Source organism: Papio anubis, chromosome 3 (genome assembly GCF_008728515.1).
Source record: "Papio anubis isolate 15944 chromosome 3, Panubis1.0, whole genome shotgun sequence".
Lineage (NCBI taxonomy): Eukaryota > Metazoa > Chordata > Mammalia > Primates > Cercopithecidae > Papio > Papio anubis.
In genome coordinates, this window is record NC_044978.1 from 70,304,608 (window position 1) to 70,329,368 (window position 24,761).

Below are 24,761 nucleotides of genomic sequence, written 5' to 3' on the forward strand. Positions count from 1 at the left end.
CCTAGCTCTAATGAGCCCTCAGTGACAATTTTCTTGACAGTAGAAACAGTTCAACACCGGAAAAAATTTCTGCATAGAGATATAGAATCCCTTTACCTAAAGGTCTTTAAATATAAAACAAATGCTCCCTTGAGATGATTTAGATACTACCAAGCTTGAAGTCAGAGGATAAAAACACTTTTAAGGTCATTTTGTTTTAGTCTCTATAAAATAGTCTTTTCCTCATTCCCTAACACTTGCCTTCTTAAAGTGGATTTTAAGTTTACTTCTACCAACTGGAGTTTTTGGGAATTCTGTTGTAGGACTCTCTTATCTAGAAAATGAAAGAGAGTTTCTATTTCTTTCAGCAGAAGTTCACAGTATTATTCTGCCTGCCAAGAAGGGCAGAGAATCAGGACTAATAAACCATATTTTTGAATAGAAAAGTGGCCAGGTAATCACGTCGTTTAAATAGTTTCATGGGCCAGGCGCAGTGGCTCATGCACGTAATCCCAGCACTTTGAGAGGCCGAGTGGGTGGATCATCTGAGGTAAGGAGTTTGTGACCAGCCTGGCCAACATGGTGAAACCCCGTCTCTGCTAAAAATACAAAATTAGTCGGGCGTGGTGGCTCATGCCTGTAATCCCAGCTGCTTGAGAAGCTAAAGCAAGAGAATCGCTGGAACCCGGGAGGCAGAGGTTGCAGTGAGCTGAGATTGTGCCATTGCACTCCAGCCTGGGCACCAAGAGTGAAACTTCATCTAAAAATAAAATAAAATAAAATAAAATAAAATAAAATAAAATAAATAGTTACATCAATGCAACGGACATACTCTGACATCAAAAGAAGAGATAGGGTCTTGTATGTAGCATATCATCTTGGTTCTGTTACTGACTAGTCATCTTAGATTAACTTTTAGATTAAATTTTCTCTTCCAAAACAATAGACTTTTAAATAAAAAGTTTTACTTCCTGCTTCAAGGAAATCTCTTTGTGAGAAAGGGTAAGGCTTGTAAATCACAATGGAGGCCAGCATCTTATATTGGAAAGAATGGAAAATTGGACGTCACACTGACCTGAAAGTTCTGCCTTTGTCTCTTGTTATCCATGCAATTCAACTTCTCCCAGCCTTACTTTCCTTAATTGTAAGATGGGAGTATTGCTGGCTACAGTTTCAAGATTATGGGCAGAGTAAAGATTGTGTTTATAAATGGAACGCCACGTAGCCCAACAAATGGTGATTATTTTTGTTATTGTGGGAAGAGACTGTGTGGCCCTAAAGGTGTCAGAGACCTGGCAGGACCTTTTGTTCAAGAGGCAACTGCAAAGGCAGGCTGCTGACCCAGGATAAAAATAGGAGGGAGACTTGCCTTTGAAGTGGCATTAGCAGTGCACGCCTCCGAGGCTGCTGTGCCAACCCCTGCTGCCCTCCTGTCATCAGAACGCAGGCAGCTGGGCTGGCCAGAAACATTGCCACTGACCTCATCTCCCTGCTAGGTCTAAGTGGGCCAAAATATACACTTCTTGATTTTTTTTAAACCTTCTGTTATAAAAGAATAAAAATAACGATGCTCAGTTTAAGGTCGAGAAGACCAACATGAGGGAGGAATGTGTGCGTATACTTTTGTTGTCTCTTTCATCTTTGAAGCAATGATAATAATAACTAAAATGTATAAAACTTTTACTATGTACTAGCTACAGTTCTAAACACTGTATTTGTTACCTCAGTTAATCCTCTCAACAACCTTATAGCCTCCATTTTGAAAATAAGGAAAGTGAGGCATATAAATTAGGTAATTTACCCTAATATTACCCTAAATTAGGTAATTTTCCCTATACAAGCCAGTATGTGCTTGTATAGGGAAGTTGGAGAAGTAAAGCTATAGGTAATAAAATTTTATTTAAGTAATGTATGTTAAGGCGTTAACTCTGTTTACAGAAAAAACTACTATACCAGCAAGTTTTACCCTCTTACCTTTCTTTATTCTCAAAAAAGAAGTATGTCACTCTACAAGTTAGAGCCTGTGAAAATACTTGTATTAATATAGACCGTGTTCTATTTAAGTAGCTGGGATTGCTGTTTTAATTTTTTATAATTCTTGGGGAACAGCCTTATTTAAGTTTATTTTCATAAAAGTCTAGTTTAATTGGTTCAAATGTAAAAAATAAATCTGTTAAACACATTTCAAAATATTTTCTGAAGTTTTCTCTTTCCTCAAAAGATTTAAATAGTAAACGTCATTCATTTAGATTCCCATGGTAGAAAAAGTGAATAATATATATAAAAAGTTCAGATTTCATCAGTTTCTATGGAGAAAAAAGTAATTTTCACAATAAACAAAGGATGTTGATCTTGTTTAAAATAAATAATCTTTTGACCTTGTGGGAGTTTTTTAGGGTTTTTGCTTTTTTTGAGACAGGGTCTTGCTCTATCACCCAGGCTAGAGAGCAGTGGGGCTATCATAGCTCATCAGCCTTAACCTCCCAGGCTCAAGACACCCTCTCACCTCAGCCTCTCAAATTGCTTGCAGTGAGCCACTGCACCCAGCATGTGGGAAGTTTTTGTAGAGAAAAATGTTGGTACCTGGCACATGGTAAGCACTTAATTTATTATGAGAGTCATGATTATCACTATAAAAAACATGTTTTGTATTGTATTCAGTTATAATTATGTGACTGCTATTTGAAGTGGAGCTAAAAGCCCTTAAGAAAAATTATTTCCCAACTAAAATGCCTTTTGCTTTTTTAGAGGAAAATTTTATCAGTTATGACTTTAAAAACAAGGACTCTTAAGAAATGTGTGCATACCATGTAACAACCTTGATTTGGCTTTTGCACCGTAACATTCCCCAAACTTCCCACTGATGTGTTTAGAAGCATCCTCTGTTCCAACTTCTAATTACATTAAAAATCTCTGACAATTCAAAGCTAGTTAATGGCAATGACGAAGACACATCAGCAACAATACAGTGTGTGACGACATAATTTCACAAAGATGTGGAGAATACAGGATGAGGAAAGTGACTGACTTGACCTTTGTAACTGTTTTTCTGTCCATTATGTTTCTAAGCTTATTAAATGGAACCTTTGATTAATATCCTGGGCCCTGGGGAAACTGTTTAACCTACTGTTCTTTGAGACATGTAGGATTTACTCCCTATCATATTTATGTTTTCCTGGTCAAAAACATGACCCCAGGGTGAGGTTTAAAATTAGGAATCATAATCACTTGAACCCGGGAGGCGGAGGTTGGTTGCAGTGAGCCGAGATCACGCCACTGCACTCCAGCCTGGGCGACAGAGTGAGACTCCATCTTAAAAATAAAATAAATAAATAAAAATAAAATTAGGAATCATAAATCCAGCTCTTCATCAGGAAAGGCATCAACAGCTTGTTTTCTTAAGCACAGAGTAGAAAAAAATTATGTTCAATTCCCTTATCACATCTCTGGTCCAAATGGTAAGTTTTATTTAATGATATCTTTCCTGTTTGAGGGAATTTGCACAATAATTTCATGTATGTCATTTCATTTTAGAGACATGGAGATGCCACAAACTATGTGGGATTTTCAAATGTATGATTGTTTTGCTGGAGGAGAAACATGAGTTAAAGCGAAATATACAATGATGGTCATGATCATGTGCTTTTCAAATACAAATGGGAAACAGGAAAAATCTTTAATCGGAAGTATCCCAGTTACATTTCTTCAGAATAAGCAGCATTTACTTCCATTGAAAACACTAATTCCAGATATATTTGTAGTCTGTCATTAATCGTTGAAAGGATGTCTCGGGAGGTATTGGAACGCATCTCTACTTATTAAACATTTGAAATTAGAGACCAAATACTTAATTTTGCCCATGGCTTTAGCTGCTATTACAGCTGGTTTTTATTGGCATAGCTTTTTTTTTTGAGATGGAGTCTGGCTCTGTCGCCCAGGCTGGACTGCAGTAGTGCGATATGGACTCACTGCAACCTCCACTCCCGGGGTTCAAGCGATTCTCCTGCCTCACCCTCCCGAGCAGCTGGGATTACAGGCATGTGCCACCATGCCCAGCTAATTTTTGTGTTTTTAATAGAGGCGCGGTTTCGCCATGTTGACCAGACTGGTCTTAAACTCCTGACCTCAAGTGATCCACCCACCTCGGCTTCCCAAAGTGCTGGGATCATAGGCGTGAAAGACCACGCCTGGCCGGCATAGCGTTCTTAATGCAACGCATACTTAATGAAGCTGCAACGCATACTTGTCTAGAGATAACATTGCATGTTAATACTACAGCAAATTTTGCTATGTAGACCACACATTTATTAAAAGGATCTCATTCTTTAGTATTCTCCTGACTTCTCCCCATCCCAAAGTTTGCCTTCATTTTGATTGGATGTTAGGTATTTATTGACTATTACAATTGTTAAATAATTTTTTTCACTTTTAGTATTGATTCATACAAATGCATTGATGAATTTACAAAAATATTATGAATTAACTCAAATACTACATCTGCCCTCTTAACTGCTATGGATATATAATCTTAGCCTAAGATAAAAAGTCACTTCTGGAGATACTAAAATGGCTAGGCCCTCATCAATACACATTTGAGAGAAAGAGAGGAAGAGAGAGATCCTTCAATAGTATGTATGTCTAAATTCTTAAGCAATTATCCATTAAAAAAATAAAAAACCTGGCAGTAAGCCGAGATCATGTCACTGCACTCTAGCCTGGGTGACAGAGTGAGACTCTGTCTAAAAACAAAACAAAACAAAACAAAACAAAAAAAAAGAAAAAAAACAAACAACCAAACAAACAATAAAAAAATTACAATGAACAGATTAGTCATTCATTGACCACATGGCATCAAGCCTGTGCAGTGACCTAGGCTCCAGCATTAACCCATCATTTATAATATCCAGCTCTCCCATTAGTCTTTTCTCCTCCCACTGGTAAATGTACAAACATATATTTCACATCACAGAACTTCCAAACACGTCACCATCTTTTTTGCTTTAGAAATAAACTTTAGTGCCTCAAAGTTTTGAAAACAATGTGCTCCTTAGGATCAAAGCCATCACCAAGTGGGCCTGCCTGTTTCTTTGTTCTGTACACTCTTGTAACATGTAAGCAGCCTCTGACTGATTTTGCATTTTGTTGACATACTACTCTATTTGCCAAGATTCATGTTAAAGTTAAACAAAAATATTGGGCTCTTTCCCTTTGAGGCATAAAGTGCATGAACTTCCTTTTTCTTTTGAAAATTTTATAATCATATTTATTTTCATTTTAAAAAGCTAATACGCATTCAAAGTGCTTCGAAATTTTCCTTTAGCCTAGATCCCAAAATAAGAATGTTTAGATTACTGGCAGATAGACTTAAGCTAGTTATTAGTAAGAACATTTTGGATTTGGAGATAACAGAGTCTAGGGCCCAACAGCCAAGGGAAGTCATACCATCCTTTTCCCCAGAGATAAGAAAAAACAGCCAAGGAAATTCAATCTCTTTTCTAGATGATAAAATTGTATCATTCTATTCTATTCCTAGAAATATTTATACTTATTCTTGATTAGAGGCAGGGGGTCAGATAAAAATCACGTCTCAAGACCCCCTTTAGTCTTTTGTTTTTTTGTTTTAAAAAAAGAATATTCAAAGCAAATTGCAATGCAACGAGTTTTAGAATGGCTGCCTGTGAACGCTGAGAGGCAAGGAGGGTTTGCTGCCATCTCCTGGACGTTTGAAATAAAATCCGCAGGATGAGTGCTTCAGCGCCTGTTCCTTTTAGACAGGGCACTAAGACTGTGGAAGCAGGTGCAGTTTACAAGTCTGGCTGTCCCTGACTGGATAAACAGGAAAACTATTTATGGGTTTTAAAGAATAAAGTTGACTTAAGTGGTTCGCATGTTAGAAAAGTGTTTTTCAAAGTGTAGTTCACAGGCCATTAGCATTAGAATCACCTAGGTTGAATGTTACAAAAACAAATTCCTAGGCCCCACCCAGACCTAGTAAATCAGAATCTCTAAGGTGGGGCTGTCTCTAAGGTGGGGAAATCTTAATTTTATACCAGGAGCAAAAATTGGAAAGTTATATGTTGCAACACCATGAAGGGAATAGTTTGCTCATACTAAAGTGCTGTATATAAAAGAAATCATAATAGTCCATTCAATGTAAAACTAAAATTAAAAGTTCTAAGTAGTATATTTAACATTGCTCTTTATTTCAGTAATACCACCCACAATGAGTTGTGATATTTCAGTGAGTATTTCATAATGTAGAATTCAAAATCTAGCCCATATTGGACTTACGTGGAGAATTATGATCCGCACCACTTGACAAACAGTAATAAGTCATCCAACCACAACCAGCAGACTATGAGTGTGAATTAAAAAAACAAAAACAAAAACAAAACTCCAAACCAAAGATCTAATTGTGGAAGGATTGGAATGAAACCTTAAATTAGTACTTTATATTAGTTCAACCAATTCCTTAGAGAGTCTTAGCCCTAGAAAATGGTTTTGTGAACATTTCTTTATCAATGTTAGATATGCTAGGTGAAAAAAGAACTAATGGGTTTTTAGTGCAGAAAGAGATCTAGTTTTGCTTTATTTTCAAATGTAATTAAATGGCACAAAAGGAGAGTAAAACTAAATCTATTTAATTGTTTTTGAAACAAAAGCTATTCTGGATTCAGATACAATGTTCAGAATCTCAGCTTGCTTTGATTTTTTATCTTCAAGATGAGTCTTGACTTCTGCTTCTGACTCAGAAGGATTCTAGAAGTACCAGAAAACCCACAAAAATTCCCTGGGTTTGAAAGGCAGCTGGAATATTAAGTTCCTCCCTATGTCAGTGGCTCAGCTTCTTAGAACTGTTTTTCATCACTTGCCCTGAGCTGGGAGTTTGCTCTGTTCAGGCCAAGGTTTCACTCTTTCTGTTTTTGGAAAGTGATCATGCTCCTCAGGCAAGGGGATCAATTACTCTAAAAAGGCCAGGTTGCTGACCCTTTGTCCTAGGACAGTGTGGAAAGGAGGGATAAGGACAGCTGTGAGCTGCGCCCTCCTAGGTCAGCCCAACTGTTGCAGGTCTGAAGTGGGGTAGTCTCAGGGATAGAGTTGCCAACTGCTCCACTTTCAGTGTAATAGGCCTATTTAAGCTTCAACTGTGCTACCAGGTTACTCAGAATACCAACTATCCTGTTTAGAGAATATGTTTGGTTTACAAACATTTCCCCAGAAGAGCTCTCTTCATATTGCTAAGTCTACTACATTCATTCTATTTAATATTGGTACTTTGAACTGAAACAGTGTCTTTATAGTAGAGGCTCAAAGATGATGTTAAGTTTATTTTATAAAAATATTGAACCAGTCTTTTTGAATCTGGTCTCATCTTTGTATATCACGAAAAGAATGCTAGCACAATAGATGAATGCAAAGCAGGAAAAAATGGACAAACAAGTTGAATACAGAGGAATGTAAACATATAAACTTCAGTAAGAAGAAAAAAGAGAAAAAACAAAGATCTCTCAATTAACAACTCCTGGGAATAGATTTCTTGTGTCAATGTGAGATTGATAGCGACACTCCTTCTACCTTTTCTATTTTAGTTGTGGGTCTCAAAGTGGGATTCATATTAACAGAGAACACAAAAGAACTTGTTTAATTGTGTTTTCCTCATTGGAAGTTTTTGAAATAGTAGCTATTGTTTATTGAGTGCCCCTTAGAATAATAACAATAGCTAACATGTGTTGAGTACTTTCTCTGTGTCAGGCACTGCTTTATATACGTAATGCATTTGTTTCATTTAACCTTCATAATGACTTGTGAAGTACACCTATTATTGTTTCCATTTCACTGCTGAGGTACTGAAGCACAGGGTGACTGAATCCTTTATCTAAAGTCTCCCAACCAGCAGGAGGCAGGCCTGGGACTCAGAGGCAGGCAGTGTGGCCCTAGAGCCCACACTCTTAACCACTACAAATGTATTTCTTGTGGGCTCAAGGTTTACACATCTTATCTCATCTAATAGTATGTGAAGTTCATTTAAGACATGATTACTTTTTGCTTTTCCTAAATTAAAAAAAAAATCATGTCTTCTTTTTAATTTAAAAATTGGAAGGAATCTTAATCTCTGCATTATTGTTACTGAAATTTGAGGGTTTCTCTCATCACTATTCTGTTCTTCCTTTATTTGCCAGGTATAAATTACCATAACTCTGATAATATATGATGCTGGTTGGCTGGAAGCAGTAGGTGTTTGAGGCATTTGGTCTAGTGCATTGTGAGAATTTGTTCAATGGAAACCAGCAAAATGCTGAGCTTCCCTTCGCCATTATTGAGTTATAATAAGCAAATAGGCTGATGGAAATAAAAACTACAGCTTTTCCCCATGTACCTTGTTTAAAAATGTCTATCGCTTGGAGCTACCACACTCTAAGATGTTTCAGTATTTCTTACTTTGATTTAGAAGGTTTAGTGTAAACTTTGGAGTTATGTCTGAGACATGTAAAACTCATCACTTCTGATGAGCAGTTCCTTTTATCTGTGACCTGAGTCTTCTTGCAATTAAGGGAGATATTATAGCCTTGTGGTTAGAAGACGGCCATGGATTTTGACTGTTGGGTCCTGAGATTTAGCCCTACCATGTTACACAAGTTCCTTAACTTTTCTTTACCTCAATTTCCTCATCTTAAAGTGGGATGATAATAGTACCTATATCATACTTTCATCATTTTGTGGTGACAAAAAAAAAGTGCTTAGAATGGTACCTAGCATATCATAAGCCCTCATAATTGTTACCTTATTAGTGGCTCTATGATTTTAAATTAAGGCAATAAAGCCCTGCAAATGTAATGAGTTTTTACAATTAACCTAGGAGCTCACATCTTCTTTTTTTGAAGTTGGTGTTGGGACTATTCAAAACCCATGTTTAGAATCTATTACACTAGTTCCTCAGGAGATGTTTTCAAAATAACAATGATATATAAAAGGAAAAAAAAAAATGACTGGAAAAAATGTAAGGTTTAAAAGTGTCCTTGCTGGGAAGCCTTTGACAGAAATAACTGTTGAGAAATCTTCCACTGAGGAATCTTTGAGGCGGGAAGGGTTTGCTGCCTCATGCACTTGACTGCTAGCCTGACTGGGATTGGCACTGTGACACTCTAAGATTCCAGGGGTAACTATTTTTCAGAGTGTAATCTGAAATACTGAAAACTTGTGACTCCCTCAGTAATATTCTGTTGAGAATTATTCTTGTTGAAATGCCTTAAGTTATTATTGATTTAGTAGCAAGCCATGCTAGGTGCTGATTCACTACTTAATAAGAAAGTTCCCTGAATTACATTTAGTTAAAATGGCAGAAAGCCAAAGGGAGCACTTCCTTTTATGCAGAGACTTTGATTATGCTTTATTTTTAAAAATCACGTTCTTCCCCCTTACCAGCCGATGAACAACACCTATTCATTCTGAAATAAGAAAATGAAAGAATTTTGAGAAGTCACACAACATTGCTGTCAATTTCATTTTTTTTTTAAACTAATAAAACAGATGCTTCTTTCTCAGAGATGGGTTTTCACTTTCAACATGCATCATAGCATCTGATTTTCTGAGCCATCTTGGGAAATGGAGTCTTTCCTAGTATCACTGAATGTGGTCAAAGCCATCTACGAAGCATAGACAGTAGGCTCTTGGTGAATCAGTTTGGGAAATTCACAATTAAGCAGTCTCAGGGAGTGAAATTCTGGGGTCTGATGAGACTGTGGAAACCACGTGGTACTGTAGGGAGAGCACAGGTTTTGATGCCAGACAAATATCTAAGTCTAACCCTAATCTACTGCTTATAAGCATAGTGATTGTTGCACAAGTTGTTTAGCTTCTCTGAGCTTAGATACCTCATCTGTAAAATGGAAATAATATCTTCTTTTTCAGTGTAATACTGAAGAATAAATGAAATCACAGTATAACTGGTTAAGAATTCAGGCTGCAGACTGAATCCAGGGGCCATTACTTAACATTGTATGATCTTTGGCAAGTTACTCAACCCCTTTGTGCCTCAGAATCTCATCTGTAATCTGTAAAATGGGGATAATGTTCATACCTAGCTCACGAGGACTGCTGATTAAAAGCAGTAATCTGTGAAAGATACTCAGCACAAGTCAGGGCCCAAATTTTGTGCTCGGCTAATGTTAGCTATTATCAAAACTTATGTAAAATATTTAACACACTTCCTGCGTATAGCAGAAACTTAATACATTCACTCATATCTTTCCCTCAGGACCCATGAGATTATCTGAATGACTGCTACAGCTTCTGTCCCCACCCATGTCATCCTAACTTGAACCAAAATGCTTCATTCTGGGTTCTTGTGTGGCCTTGATTATTGTGCCAAATAAAAGTATCAAAGATTATCTGACTTCTACCGTGTATCCTGAAGAAAAGACAAATCAAAACACTATGGCTTTTGCTATTTACTTCCAAGAAGAACATTTTTCTGTTTATTCTTAGAATGTGCATTTTTTTTTTTCAACTCAGGGCCAAGTACAACCTTTTGGTTTTTAAAATTTTTTCAACTCTGGGCCAAGTACAATCTTTTGATTTAAAAAATTTTTTTCATGAACAAACCATCACTAGTTATTAAAGAGCCGAAGAAATAGGAGCTGTGAAAGCAGGATTTCTTCATGTTACCTTTGAATGTTGTTATTTTGAGTATTATCATTATCAGGTAGAGGAAGAAAGGTAGGCTGGGAAGTAGATCCTTATGATATCTTGACTACAGATCCCAGATTTACATTTCACCAGTCACAGAGCACATGCAATTTAGATAAACATGTCAAGAATGACATAAACAGAGGTAAACACGAGGAGCTTTACATGTGGAACCAAAAAATAAAAATTAGAAAAATTATTACCTATATTAACAAAAAATTGCTTAAACTCTAGGACTCTGTAGAAGTCTAGCTTTCTCTCCTGTACACTTGGGATGCACTTTATTGGCTGGCAAACCTTTGATAACATCAGAAGTCTGAGAAATGTCTGACAAGATTTGATATTTAAAATTAAATTTCTCTTTATTCAATTGCCATTGAGTAGTGCTGTGATTTCCAAGTGCCAGCTAGTTTGGTGTACAAATATACATACCACAGAAACATACAGTTTTTTTAAAAATTAAGAAACTGGCTGCACCCGACAACATCAAGAAAAAAGATAATTCTGATTTAAGGGCTTCTCCAGAAGATGGGGTTTCATTGGCATGGCGCTCATAGGATGACCTGTTGTTTTTGTACTATTTTTTCTAGAACCATAGAGGGATGACAGTCACTGGTTTCTTAGAGCAATTTTGCCTGGTGTCTGGATCCTGTGGGAATTTATTAGCTTGCTCTGTGGCCCTTGACCAACCCTGGTGGGACATCTAGAGAAGAATTCAATTCTGCTTTTTCCCAGAATAATTGTTGACTAACTCAGCAGCACCAAAGTGTCACAGGCGTCTTTGTGTCCCCCAGAGTCCAATGATATGTGGAACCAAGACCAGCGAGGGTCATGTTTCTGGGAATACAGTGTTGGCTCTTAGAATTTATATATTTTTTCTCATGAACTTATAAAAATGTTTAAAAACAAACTCAACAACTCTGATGTTAAAAGGGAATGAGCACACGCCCCACGACTTCCCTCTAGAAGCATTTCAAGCATTTAGATTTTCAAAAACAATCATTTCTTTTTGATGACCATGACTTCAAATGCCATGCCTGCTGGGCCAGTGGTGACTCATGAAACAGCAACTGATTTCAATAACTCACCCTTAGAATGTGGGTGCTTGCAGGAGCCCTAGTTTATAACTGGATGAAATCATACGCAGCAAAGGGCCTTTATTTGATAGATTAAATCTAAACGCAGACACTAACAGCCATGTGTCTTCTGCTCTTAAGAGGGTTTACTGTGAAAGAGCCACACAGAGTGTTCGACATGCCACTCAGCAGTCAAATGACCTTCAAAGTTCTTTAACCTTGTAACTGCAAATAGGAAAATGGTCTCACATACGTTAGTCCACCCTCTTTCAATGTAGACCATGTGTTTTTACATCTCAGATGTGACTCATGCTGCCAGGCTAGAATTTAGGCTGTGTGATAATTCTCAGCTGTCCTACAATGCCTGCTTCTTGAAAGAAGTCGACACTTTCTAGAACAGCTAAATAACCTGGGCTTATTTTAAAGCACTATTTGTAACTCAGATTGGTTTTCCTATGGTTAAAATAAGTGCTTCTTGTGAAAATTAAATAAAACAGTCAATTCAAAGGCTTTATACACATTACCACTAACAATCATACTAAACATATTTTGAAGTACAAAGTTTGACATGCTTTAGAATGACAACCCAAATGTGTCTTATAAAACATGTTCCTAACGAGGTATGTTTTACACTACCAATGCAGAAACTGTGTATTTTTTCCTCTCTAAAAAACAGGATGTGTCAAAATGATAAATGTTGTAAGATTAAAGTGGCAATGCTCAGATTCCCACTCTTACCAGTTCTGGGATTCACTCTGCCCTCCTAGAAGACTGAGGGGAATATGCTGTACTTACATGTCCATGGAACCTTTCTTCCTCCTAGAATCCCAAGTGTTATGCAGATTCACTACAGCACAATATTCCGGTCAGGAAGAGAGGTTGACACATGATTAAGGGGAAACTTGTGGAAAGAGAAATGTTTAAGGTCCTGCAGAAAGTCAGTGACTGTGATGACCTTGTTCGTTTATATTCTAGTGCCTGTATTTAAACCGTGCAGTGGATTTGGGATGCTATACATAAGGTACCTAACATAACATAGGAACTCAGTAAATGATTGTCACTCTTGAGCTGGCAATGAAAATCAACTTCGTGGATGCTCTGCCTAGAAATTATGCTAAGGACAAAGGAAGAAGCAAAGTCCTAAAAACCAAACAAAGACTGCCTGCCTACACCTCGTAACCAGCGGACCAACCAATCAAACTAATACCAACACAGCTAAGCCAATAACACTCAGATTGAAAATGTACCCCCTGGGAGGGAGGCTGATGTCTGGAGGTCTAACTCCCTTCTGTCACACTGACATCACTTCCTTGGCCCCAACCTGAAAGTTGGCACATACAGCCCCCTGGTGGGGAAATAGGGAAAGCAAATTCCTCTTACTCCAGGGAGCCGGTTAGTCCTTCTCCCTCCCACTTCCCATCTCCCTCAGAGTGAGGTCAGACCTTGTTGTGGATCTGGTTTTGGAGAACTTCCACCCTCTTCTATAAAGTGGGACTGTATGGTCCAAGATGAGACCTATGCTGCCAGTGCCCAGCTGAAGTTGTAGATGCTTTTACTGCATGCCTGACATGCCTCTTATAAGGTTTTGGGGAACTCCAAATAGTCCCAGGATGACCAGAAGACATAGTCATGTTATTTGCGTCTTTAGTTATCAACTCCAAATAATGGCTCTGCTAAGATTGCCACCTGTCCAACAGGAAATGGAAAGAAAACACTTCTCATTCCTGCATACCACACCACTAGACAACTGGAAATACTTCTGGGTCATTACCATCCTAGGAGACTTTTAAGCCGATGATCTCAAACTGACTACCTGTGTGTTCCATGTCTTTCCTCTAATTCATGCCGTTCTTTAAATGCTATGTTAAGAATGCAAAGCTATAAAAATGATCTTTTTTCCTGCTGCACCATAAGAAGCCTTTTTTGGTTGTTCTATTACAAAAGAATTCAAAATGCAAGCATTCAACAGATTTCCTTTGCAGGGAACAAGTAATACAAACAACTGTGTTATATAATGAATAGATTGCTTTTTTCCTTTATCCTGTATTAATCTTAATTGGTTTCCCAAAAAGGCAAATAAGAGACCAAGCTACAGCCTGTGGTTGTAACCTCTAGGTAAATTTCCGCCAAAAGCAATGAAAGATTTTCCAGAGAAAAAGCAGAAGAATCAGCCCCATTGTTCTGCAGCTGACTTAATTCTCCTCTTTATGTTTTAGAAATACCTAAAGATTACAGTTTTACAATGTATGGAGAAATAGATATGCTAACAACAATGAAATTGTTGTGGGAGCCATACAGAGAAATATCAGAGAAATTACTTAGATCAGAATAGCTCATACAAGGAAGATTTTTTTCAAATATGGACATTGAACAGATAAAGAAGACAGTAATATTTTAATAAGATAGTGAAAAATATAGCAGATTGACAGTGACAGCAGAAAAAGAACAGGAATACAGATATTTTCAGAGGATTAAAATGGTACTGTGTACCCTCAAATCAGGCAAGTTTTTCTGAGAGGTCTCTAAACATATCTCCTGCATAGAGCAGATGATTTTCCTTGGAGCTGTCATAAATGCTTTATAGTTCTCTACATTAATTCATGTCGAATATTTTCCATGGTTGGTCAGACTCAGACTTAAAATAGATCTGAGAAAGGTCTTCAGGTTTACTTTCAGTACCATTATTCACTTCATAGCCAGCTGGGTGACGACATGGTGTGTGGCCAATTCAAGTTTACAAGGTAACCTTGCCTGAATTATCCTGGTCCATCGAATACAAATAATAAAGTGAAGGTGAGAGAATAGAATTACAAGGAACATGGGAGAAGCAGTTGTCAAAAAGCAAAACGAACACAAGAAAAAAAATCTGTGAGATCACTCAGAAATGATGCTAATAATTGTGTGTTCTCACCCCTACAGTCTCCACACACACGGGGTTCCTCGTGCTTCACAATCAGCCCCTGTCGTCAGTCAGTAAACCTTCAGGTCCCAATCATGTGGTTTCTCCAGGTAAAACAACAGCCATGCACCTTATGTGCATCCTGCTTTTTACACGTTACTTCATTATCCTGTGTACTCTACCACTTGCCTCAGCTGAGGAAAACAAACTTATGCTTTCATGGGCAACTGGAGATCTAATCACTTAGTTCCTTAAGTAACCGGAGAGGGAGGGTGGGAATCCATCTTTAAAGATAATTATCCTTCTTTCCTTATCCCATTTACTTCATTATTATTATTATTATTATTACTATTATTGAGACAAGGTCTCACTATGTTGCCCAGGCTGGTCTCCAACTCCCGGCCTCAAGCAGTCCTCCTACCTCGGCCTCCTAAAGTGCTAGGATTCCAGGCACGAACCACCATGCCCGCCCCATTTACTTTAAATAAGTCTTCTGAAATGAGTTTATATATGTGAAAACATCTGGCAAAAAACCTAATACATAATAAGTGCTCAGTAATTATTAAGACCCTCTTTCTTACCCACTTCTTACTAAACTATATACATTCCAACAGCCCTCCGAGTACCTTCTCTGTGATATCAAACGGGTGGCTGAGATTGACAGACCAGAGCTGCTCCCTGTCCTCGATAGATTCTTTATTCCTTTAACACTAGTAATAGAGATAAGGCACTACCTAAAAGGGAAATCTCAGTCAATATAGGTTATACTTTCACTACATTTGAACCTTTCAGCATGGGAGCACAGCTGTCATGTTATGTAAAGGCTGATTCCTGATGTTTGATATCACTGATCACTGTCTTTCTTGTGGCTACAGCACAAATCCTAAGTATCCTGCTTACTTAATATAATGGTACATGTCTATTTTTGGGTGCTCCTGGATTTTTTAAGTGTGCAAAGAAGATAAATATATTTTAGGTCAATCTGAGTTGGATTTTTGACTCATTAAAAATATTATACTCCTTGGACCGAGAATAGGAGGTGACATATCTGAAATTAAGTAAGTTGAGGACTTTGCTAGGCATTCTCAGGGACTCAAGAAACACTGCAAACAATTCATTTCAAGCAAAGTGGACACTCAGCTTCAGCTACAAGATTACTCTTCCACAACAGATGGTTTCCACACCTGAATTGTGACACCACTTTTCTTGGCTGAGAACTTTGGCCTTGGTGCCACAAAATAAGATGATGAGGCTGATTCTTGCTTTGGCGAGGTGGGAACGCCCACAGGCACTGGGGATGCACTGACTGGTGAGGAGGCCTCTGCAAAGAAGGAAGGAGGAGAGGTATAGGCTGGTACCGAGTACACTGACGAAGCCTGCACATTCGTAGGTGAGGCAGCATTCACTGGCCGGGGAGGAAGAGCTTGCTTCATGGCCAGGGCTGAATTGACCTTGACTGATGACTTTTGGGGGAGGCCATCCTTTGCATCTGGAGGTTGGAAAGTAAACAAGGATGCATTGAGCTGATACGGTTGGTGCTTCATGACATCTAATGCATTAAGGGGTTTCTTCCCCTTTTTCTTGCCGGGTTTGGAGGCCTGTGCGGCTGATGGCTGAGACTTGAGAGCAGCCAGTGGGTAAGAGGGGGAGTGGATAGGATTATAGGCCACAGGAGGAGGTGCTCGGACATTGGAGGAGTACTTCCAACTGGCCGGGAGAGATGGAGTGGGAGACTGAGCTCGAGCAGCGTGGGCCTGCACCGTGTCTGAATCCACCACATACTTCTCCATTCTCGACTGCCTCTTGGCAAAGAGCTGAGCTCCTCTCCCGCTCATTCCTGGAAGCTCATTGGATGGTCCCACTGCACCAGGCTGAGCAGCATTGACTGCTGCTGTGGAAACTGTTGGTTTGGGTGTGTAATTCTGACTGGCTACTGCTGCTTGTGGTCCTTTGAAGGGACCAGCCACAGTCAAAGAACTTGCAGGCCGGGCAGGAGGGTAAGAAGGCTGGGCTATTTTGATGGAGGAGACAACGGTGCCCTTTGATGGGCTGGATGTGGGGAAGGCAGGAGGTTGGGTGGGAGCCACTCCTGGAGACCAGACTGGGGAAACTGGAGTTACTGGTTGGGAGGATGAGGACTTGACGGCAGGTTTTGGAGCAACAGGAGGAGGGGTCTTTTGTTTGGCAGAGGAGCTCTGCATGAAATTACAAGCCTCTGCCCCCAAGCTGAGGTAGTCTTCTTCCGGTCCGGAATCACCTCCAGCTCCAGTGCCCCGTTTGCCTTCTGAATTTTGAAGCAGTGACAAGAGTTCAGGATTTGGGCTTACTTTGGGCTCTTTAAAAGTAAACATGGGTTTTGTCGTGCTTCTCCTTTTGGCCTCCTGCAATATTCCTGTTCTTTTTGCTGGCACTGAGATCCTCTCATCTCGGGAAGCTATTCGCTCAGATGAATCATAAAAGGCTGGCTGGGACCAGGGGGCAGCCTGGGGCCATGGAGGGGGCTGTGCTGGGCCAGCAATTGGACTTGATACCCCTCTGGAGAAGGCGTCAGGGGGTGGAGTGACTGCAGAGTAAGGTGGAGGTGCAGGAAAGTCAGCAATGGGACTCGTCATGTTTCGGGTTGGCGAGAAAGGGGTGGCTGGCTGATTCACAGACCCTGGGAAGGGTTTGGCCGTTCTATTCATGGGGGCCATCCTCTGGATGTTTGCTGTCTCAGATGCCCCACTGAAGCCATTCTGTTGAGGAACATGGCCAAGACCATGACTCACCTCGATGTAGCTTTTGCTCACAGAGCTCTGCGTTCTCACCGACTCTTCCTCCCTTCTTTGGTAAGAAGTCATAGTTCTCAGGCCATCCGTCTGGGCAGCACCTTGTTCTCTGCTTGGCGTTCCACCTACCTTGTCCTCTTCTTTTTGGGCTGTGATCTGATCCATTCTCTCCCTCCTCTTGGCAAACATGAGGGCTCCCTTGCCTGTGGTGTCTGGTAACATCTCCATCTTGTCCCCTCTGTTCAGTTTCTTTTCAATGTTCACCAGTCCAGAATCCCAGTCAAAGTTCACAACTTGTGTGTTGTCGTCAACGTCAGACAATAACTCTTCATCCACCTCTGATTCGCTTGCACCAAGAAATGCTACTTCACATGTATCCTCCTTGTCACCTTCTTCCTCCTCGTCCGCCTCTCGTTCAAGCTCGCCAGTACCGTAGCTAACTAGGGTGTATTTCCTGGCCCTCCGACGTCGCTTCTTAAACATCAACACCCCCTTGGAGTTGGGGTTGGGAGCATCTGTTAGAAGAAGGGCAATGCTTTTGCATTTAGATTTTGCTTCCTTCACTTGTTTTTCTGACAGGCTTTCACTCCTCCTGAGCCCTAGGGAGAGTAAAAAAAAATATATATATATATATATTGAGCTGATGAGTTCAAGGAAGACACCACAGCAACTCAGAAATGAACTCTCCTGGGGGGAAATAAATATGTATAAAATTGTCATTGAGTACTGAATTTTGAAGGAATCTAAAACATTTCTTTTTCTTATTTCTCTTATTTCCTTCTACAATAATATACTGTTCTATTTGTTTACATAAAAACATTTCATATATGCTGATTAGAATATATGTTTCATACATTTGTTTCTCTAGAGATCCTTCCACTTTAATAATAAAAACTGGTTAGTAAAAGCCAATTAATAGGATAAAATTAGAATTAAGAAGGACATAAAGACATAATATTTTCTGAAAAACAAGATGAGATATATCTCATACTTCCATATTTTAAAATAAAGTGTCAATATAAAACTGTTTCCAGGAATCTTAAAAAGGGAGGAGTGTCCCACGAAGATGTTTCAAAATTTTCTAAATGTTTTAATGTAATGAATTTAGCTATTTAGGTTTTCTTCTTTCTCTTTTTTCTTTTTTTACTCTGACAACTGCCCCAAATCTTTCCATTCACAGCTACTGGATTAATACAAATTTGAAACACTGAATTAATCGTTGAAGGTACTGAATCAATAATTAGTTAAAATTCAAAATATGACATTATTGTAAATACATATAAGAAGCTCTAGCTACAAAGTTTTCTAGACAGATTTGTTGGTAAATGTATTGCTATTTTGGAAATACAATATTACTTTCCTTGCAGCAAGAATGAATCTTGGAGAAATTTAAAAATTGACTTGTGACTCACTTAACTGTGTAAAAACTGATGCAGAAATCAAGTCATTTAAAACAAGAATATGATGGTTATAAAATAAAAATATTTAAAATTTTCTTTCATTATTACTATTATAAAAAATAAATTGGTGGCAAATTAATTTATAGCAACTAAACATATAGTATCTATCATTTATAATTTATAATTACATCATGTTTTCAATGATAATGAGTATGAGTCCCCTAAATTTTTTAATTCCTCAAAATAGTTAAGTGGAAAATTAAGAAAAATTTTTTGACTATTTTATGATTGAAAATTAGCTCTTTTTGTCACAGACTTAATGGTTAAGTTTTAAAAAATAAAATATAATCCAAGGAAATAATTTTATAATATGATTACAGGCATTTACTGGTGATCAAATTTTCTAGAGAAAAAATAGTTGAAACTGAGGTTATTACTAAATATAATTCCTTTTTTGACTAGTGTTATACAACTTATTAAACTGACAGTCACAGTTGCACAGTTGCTGCTAACTTCACTGCCAACATGTAAGGTATGTGAATGGTGTCTCAATACTCTTGTTTAATATGCTATAAATGTGAAGATGGCCTACAGATGCTTAAAGTATAAGGAATGATTAACAACACTTGCCAATAAAGCTACAAATGGTTATGCTAAAAATATGCTTTGAAAGGAATAACAATAGGTTAGAAGACTTAAGATTCTACTTTGAATAACTGAATTCATTGCCATTGTGTATCATATATACAGTCAAGTGCCTTTGCCTGTCAGCCTTTACATCCTCAAATAAAATTCCAAAATTAGTATAAAAAAAAAAAAAAAAAGAAAGAAAGAAATAAAACAACAGAAATCCTAACACCTAACTGCAATTCTTATCCCTATTCTTCTTTCTGTCTTCTCTCCCCTGGGTAAAACAAAATGCCATACAAAGCACTGAATTTAAATATATTTTATGTTTGGAGACATTTAAATACCTCCACATGGCCCTGGAGACTGACTTCTGCGTCTAGAAGGTAGATGAAGTCTAATGAAGACTTACAAAACGGAGAGGATCATGTAACTCCTCACTATACATATGTCCTTGTCTGTCAAACTCACTTCTGCAAGCATCATCAAGCTGCACAATGATTTTTTTCAAAACGAGGATCTGCTTTTGATATCAGTGGTAGAGCTTTTATTTTAAAGACACCTCTCAGTAGCAGACTCAACAGTTTCTGACATTAAACTGAGTCCACATGACTTCAAGTGCTTTCTTATGCTATTTTAACATGAAATATTTCAACTTTCTGAAACAAAATGAATAGGCACATTGACAATATTATTTTCTTTAACAGTTCCTGTGCCTTTGGGGATAAAAATAAATTCATGAAAAATGTTTAAATCTATATGAAGTTCAGACTTATTGCTTCCCATTTAGAAACTGGTATTCTCCACAATTTCACATTTGTGATTTTATGCATTAATTAAATATTTCTTTAAGCCAATGAGAAACAAGAAAAATCTTGCTGAAAAACTCATGCAAGCAAAGAAGCAGCAAAATGCCCCCAACTCCCAAGCTCCTTCTGACAGCCCAGGCAGAACTTACGTGCATGCCGCGCTCGGTGCTTGTGAGGTCTGCTGTGATCCTTTTCCGAGCGTGGATCTTCTCCCTGCTCTGTGCCTTCTGATGAGACGGCAAAGGATACCAGAGAAGGAGGTGCTTCTGACTGCCCTCCTTCCACTGGAGAATCCACACACCCCTTTCCTGCCTGAAGCCTGCACCCTTCTGTCTTCTGCCTGTCAGAGCAGTCGAGGATCACTTCCACCCGGGGCAGTCTCGCATCTCCTGCTTCACTTTCCTGGATCACTCTCAACTCTCTGCCACTGGAGATCTGGATTATCTTGCTGGACCTCAGGAAAGGGTCTGCTTTCTCATTAGTGGGGATCGAATTTATGTGGACAATCTTGTCATGTGACAAGTTAGGGTCTGGGTCAGGAGACTTAGATTTTTCAGGTCCCGGGAGAGCCACTACAGGGCCACTAGCGCCCTTATGTCTCTCCTGTGAAAGGGACAGTTGCAGCTCAACCACAGGGCCAGGCTGTTCGGCTTCTATCTTCTCCCTTAAGATCAGCTCTTCTGTCACGCGTCCTCTTTGGGAGTCAGGCATTTGGGGAGCCCTCTGGTAGCTCAGGCCTGTTTCTTCTTTCAAGCTCCCTGCACAATCGGGACCACTTCTTTGATTCTCAGCTAGGGGAACTTCAGTCTTGACAGGGGCGAGGAAGAACTGTGTGCACTGGGTCTTTGTGGCTGGTCGAATCTGCAGGGTGGTACTTTCCACATGACCCCCATGTGTGAGATGCTCGAGGTTTTTGTTTTCATTTTCAGATATCAAAGCCTCATTTATTCCACTGGATGGTCTGCACACAGAAAAATCATTCCAGACACTTAAATCAGACTATGTTACATCTGCCAAAGAACTTCCTGACACTTTTGTGATGTCTGATACATGATATAGTCAAAATATTTTCTTCTAAATGTCAATTGCAACATATTTGAAAACAGAAGGTGGCAACATGTTCATATTATTACTTAAAGAGACACCAAATAAACTTTTTTAAAAGCACAACAAAACGCTTACACAAGATTATGAAACCTGAATCCATCCTAAATTCAGCTTTTATTTGTAAAAAAAACAAAAAAAACAAAAAACAAAAAAACACAAAAAACATAGATCCCCTTTATCTGTAAGTACTTGGAATCTGGGTATCTCCGATAATGAGTTTGCTAGAATGTGACAAAACATTTCAATGTCTTTTTGACTAAGTTTTGGTCTAGACATTATGAAGTCAGATAAACATATCCAGCACCTTCAGATCAATCTTAACTTACAGATAACTCAAGAAGGCCTTTTTGAGGCTGTGCTTTCTTGAAAGGAATGAAATAGAAGCTGTTTTTTAAGCCCCAGTGAGCATGTGTTTTGTAATAAGTGGACCCAGCCCAGTACTCTTGTGTAAAGAGAAATCCTTTCCATGCTGCAATGAATCATTAAGTCATGGAGTATTTATAATCTGAAATGTCTCCCTTTCTTCTATTTGAACCTGTTTCTTGGAGCATTTTCTTTTTAGGATATCTGAAGTGAAACTGTTCCTTTGTCTTTCAGCTAAGGAGCCTAGAGCTGTACACCACATTTCTTTGATTTGATCTTCCCAGTTGTTTGTGCAAATTTGGGTTTGTGAGAAGAAGCCATGTCAGTTTAAGAGTTAAATAACTTCTTTCTGAAACTCTGATTTAAACTGTAAATGTTTTTAGAAATATTATTCACAGAACAGCTGTAGGAAATGCCTTCAATTTTTGTATTCGTATTTTTTTTTTAATTTTAGAAGCAGCATAATTATCTTTGCCCCTTTCCTCCTTCCTTAAAAGATAGTTATGACTAATGCAGGGAACATCAGTTGAAGGGCATGAGCTTCTACTTGTATTCTACTCAAAGGAATTTACCTTAGAATTTATGTGGTAGTGCAATTTCAGACCAATGCTCAAAATACTTACTCCTAACTTTGCTTTCAACTGCATTTGGCAAAACAAAACTAAGCCAAATACAAACAAACTAACAGTTAAACAAAATGCACCTTTCTCTATATGCAAGTAATTGGAAAAGCTTCCTGGTAATACAGTATTTATACAACATTATAATAGAGTATTTAAAAAGCATGATGTTAGCCAATTAGATCATTATTATATAGAAAATGTTCAATACACTGTTAAACTGAATTTGAGGGTACCAAAAGGTCAGAGAGTTTTAATTTAGGAAGACCTTGGGATGGAAATAGATTAAATCACTTTGAATTATGTTAGCAATCAATTGTGAAGCTGAGAAGAGAATAGTTTCAATTCATGCCAGCCTTGTAGACTGGAATACAGACAAATGGCCAGATAAATATTAACATTTATCAGCAGCTGAAGTAAAATATATAGACATGAGTAAATATCATAAAAGCATGAGGGAGTAAAGCTTTATGCCTTAAAACAATCATTTCCCATCAGTCTACATACGTACTCATCAAGTCCACAATTTATATGTCATAATTATAGAATTTAAAAAATCTTATTTGAATAACATTTAAGATAATAGAGACGGAATACTAAAGGAGTTATTTTAAAAGAGTCTTACCTAGCTATCTCTGGGCAATAGTTCAGGAAAAGTAAAAACACTTGTCCTCCACTGATAGATGATAGTGATATGAGTGAGAGAAATATTTATTGCAGGAAACAATATTCAGATATTTAAAATAGTGGTAGTGGCGGTGATAATAATAATTGCTTTTGACTTCATTTTCAATTGCGATTCCACTTTGAATCCTACCAACTAGTTACTTATTTTGTAAATTTTTTATTTTATAAATGTAATTGTGTATTAGCAAATTATATATTTTATAAACTTATTTTCTCTTCGTAATATGAAGGAAGGATTCTCAGGCCTTAAACACTGGGTTTGATGGGTAAATATTTAGATTATAAGAATAATACTAGATTTCCATTGTTGTCTCAAGATTTTGGCCATAGTGAGTTCATTTTTATCCCAGAAGAGAATCATACTGAATGATCAGCAGAGGGGGAACTGTATGTAGTGCTTCTGCAGAGTTGAGGAAAAACCTGGAGGACTTTGAGGTTCATCTTGAGATATCCTCTGACATCTTCCTAAAAGCTGCTCTCCAGGAAGTCAAAGCTTTCCTTTCTGGATTCATTATAATGCAATAGTCAGGGCTTCTGTTGCAAAATCAGTATGGACTGTACTGTGATTTGTACACCATAAAAATGGCAATGCTGTAGTTTTTTTGTTGTTGTTGTTATTGTCCTCATTGTTTTCTTTTGTTTTTATATTTGAAGGTTTCTTTTATATTGTTATACAACTACGTGGGGATAGTGGTATTTGAAGAGATTGAATTTCCAAATGACTTGTGTTGGTAGTGCAAAAACCTTGTTCTAATCATTTGCTTTTGTCCATCCCCAAATACTGGTTTTACTGGAGAAATCTGGCTGCTTGTAAGTTTTTGTTGTCGTTTCTCTTTTCTGTTTCTTAGTCATCCTCTTTTAACAAAAAATTGTACTTTTTAACGGTCTAATATTTAAACATTTTAAATTCATCTGTCCATCTGATAATTACAATTGAGTGATTCTGATCCATCACAAAATCTTGATCTATCAAAGAAATATTAAGTTATGCTCAATATACTGAGCTTTGTAAGGAAGGAGGCTAAAATACCTAAGATTTTCAACAAAGTGCTTGAAACAAGGATTTTCAACTTAATTCTCAATTAACCAGAAAGTTTGATTGAATAGAATTGACTATTTTTCAAACACAGTGGTGTTTCTGTTTAACTGTACTAACCTTGTACAAAGCACCCCTAATTTCTCCATAAATGACAAATTATATATGTAGTAAAAGCTATAATCATTCCCATGTAGCTTCAAGATAAAATACATATTCCAGCAAATCCATTGTACCTTTTGATGAGCATTTGGAGAGAGTCTGTTATGCTTTCCATGAGTTTGATGACTTCAGGGTAGGTGAGATCTGCACAAGGGTTGCCATTGATGGAAACCACTTCATCTCCCTCACAGAGCCCAGACCCGGAGGCTTTGCTCTGATTTCGAATCTGAGTGGAGTAGAAAAGGAGACATAGCAGAATGATATAATTTGTAAACAGCAAGCCACCATCTCTGAGAAACAAGTCTGTCAATTATAACACCAGCCCTGATTTTTAATTCACCTGTTAACCTGTGAGACCATTTGAACACTTCTTACCACACTATGAACACACACACAGACACACACTTTATCATGTATTAACATTTACCATAATATCAACATTTAATTCATGGCATTGTAAGCAAACAGGAAAAAAGAAAGTAAATCAATGTAAAGAAACCAGACAGAATAAAAGAAATAAAAAATAGAGCAGAATGACAAAA

The 24,761-nt window shown here is 38.0% G+C and overlaps 1 protein-coding gene across 4 annotated transcripts in view; it reads right to left on the reverse strand.

The window, feature by feature from the left end:
* The window catches only part of SYNPO2 (synaptopodin 2), a 171,722-nt gene that overhangs the window by 10,523 nt on the left and 136,438 nt on the right, over nucleotides 1-24,761 (reverse strand). For 2 of the 4 annotated variants that reach the window (XR_001902781.2, XM_003899125.4), the window contains exons 2-4: nucleotides 24,294-24,445; nucleotides 20,394-21,205; nucleotides 15,825-18,007 (exon numbers count right to left, since the gene is read on the reverse strand). Coding sequence is in view for 3 of the 4 variants with exons in the window: in XM_003899125.4 (XP_003899174.2) it covers nucleotides 15,825-18,007; nucleotides 20,394-21,205; nucleotides 24,294-24,445 (3,147 nt within the window). In the remaining variant the exon portion in view is untranslated. Of the gene's footprint in view, nucleotides 1-10,418; nucleotides 10,757-15,824; nucleotides 18,008-20,393; nucleotides 21,206-24,293; nucleotides 24,446-24,761 lie in introns of those variants that run through there. The other 2 variants (XM_009207481.2, XM_009207480.4) reach the window with 2 other exon arrangements.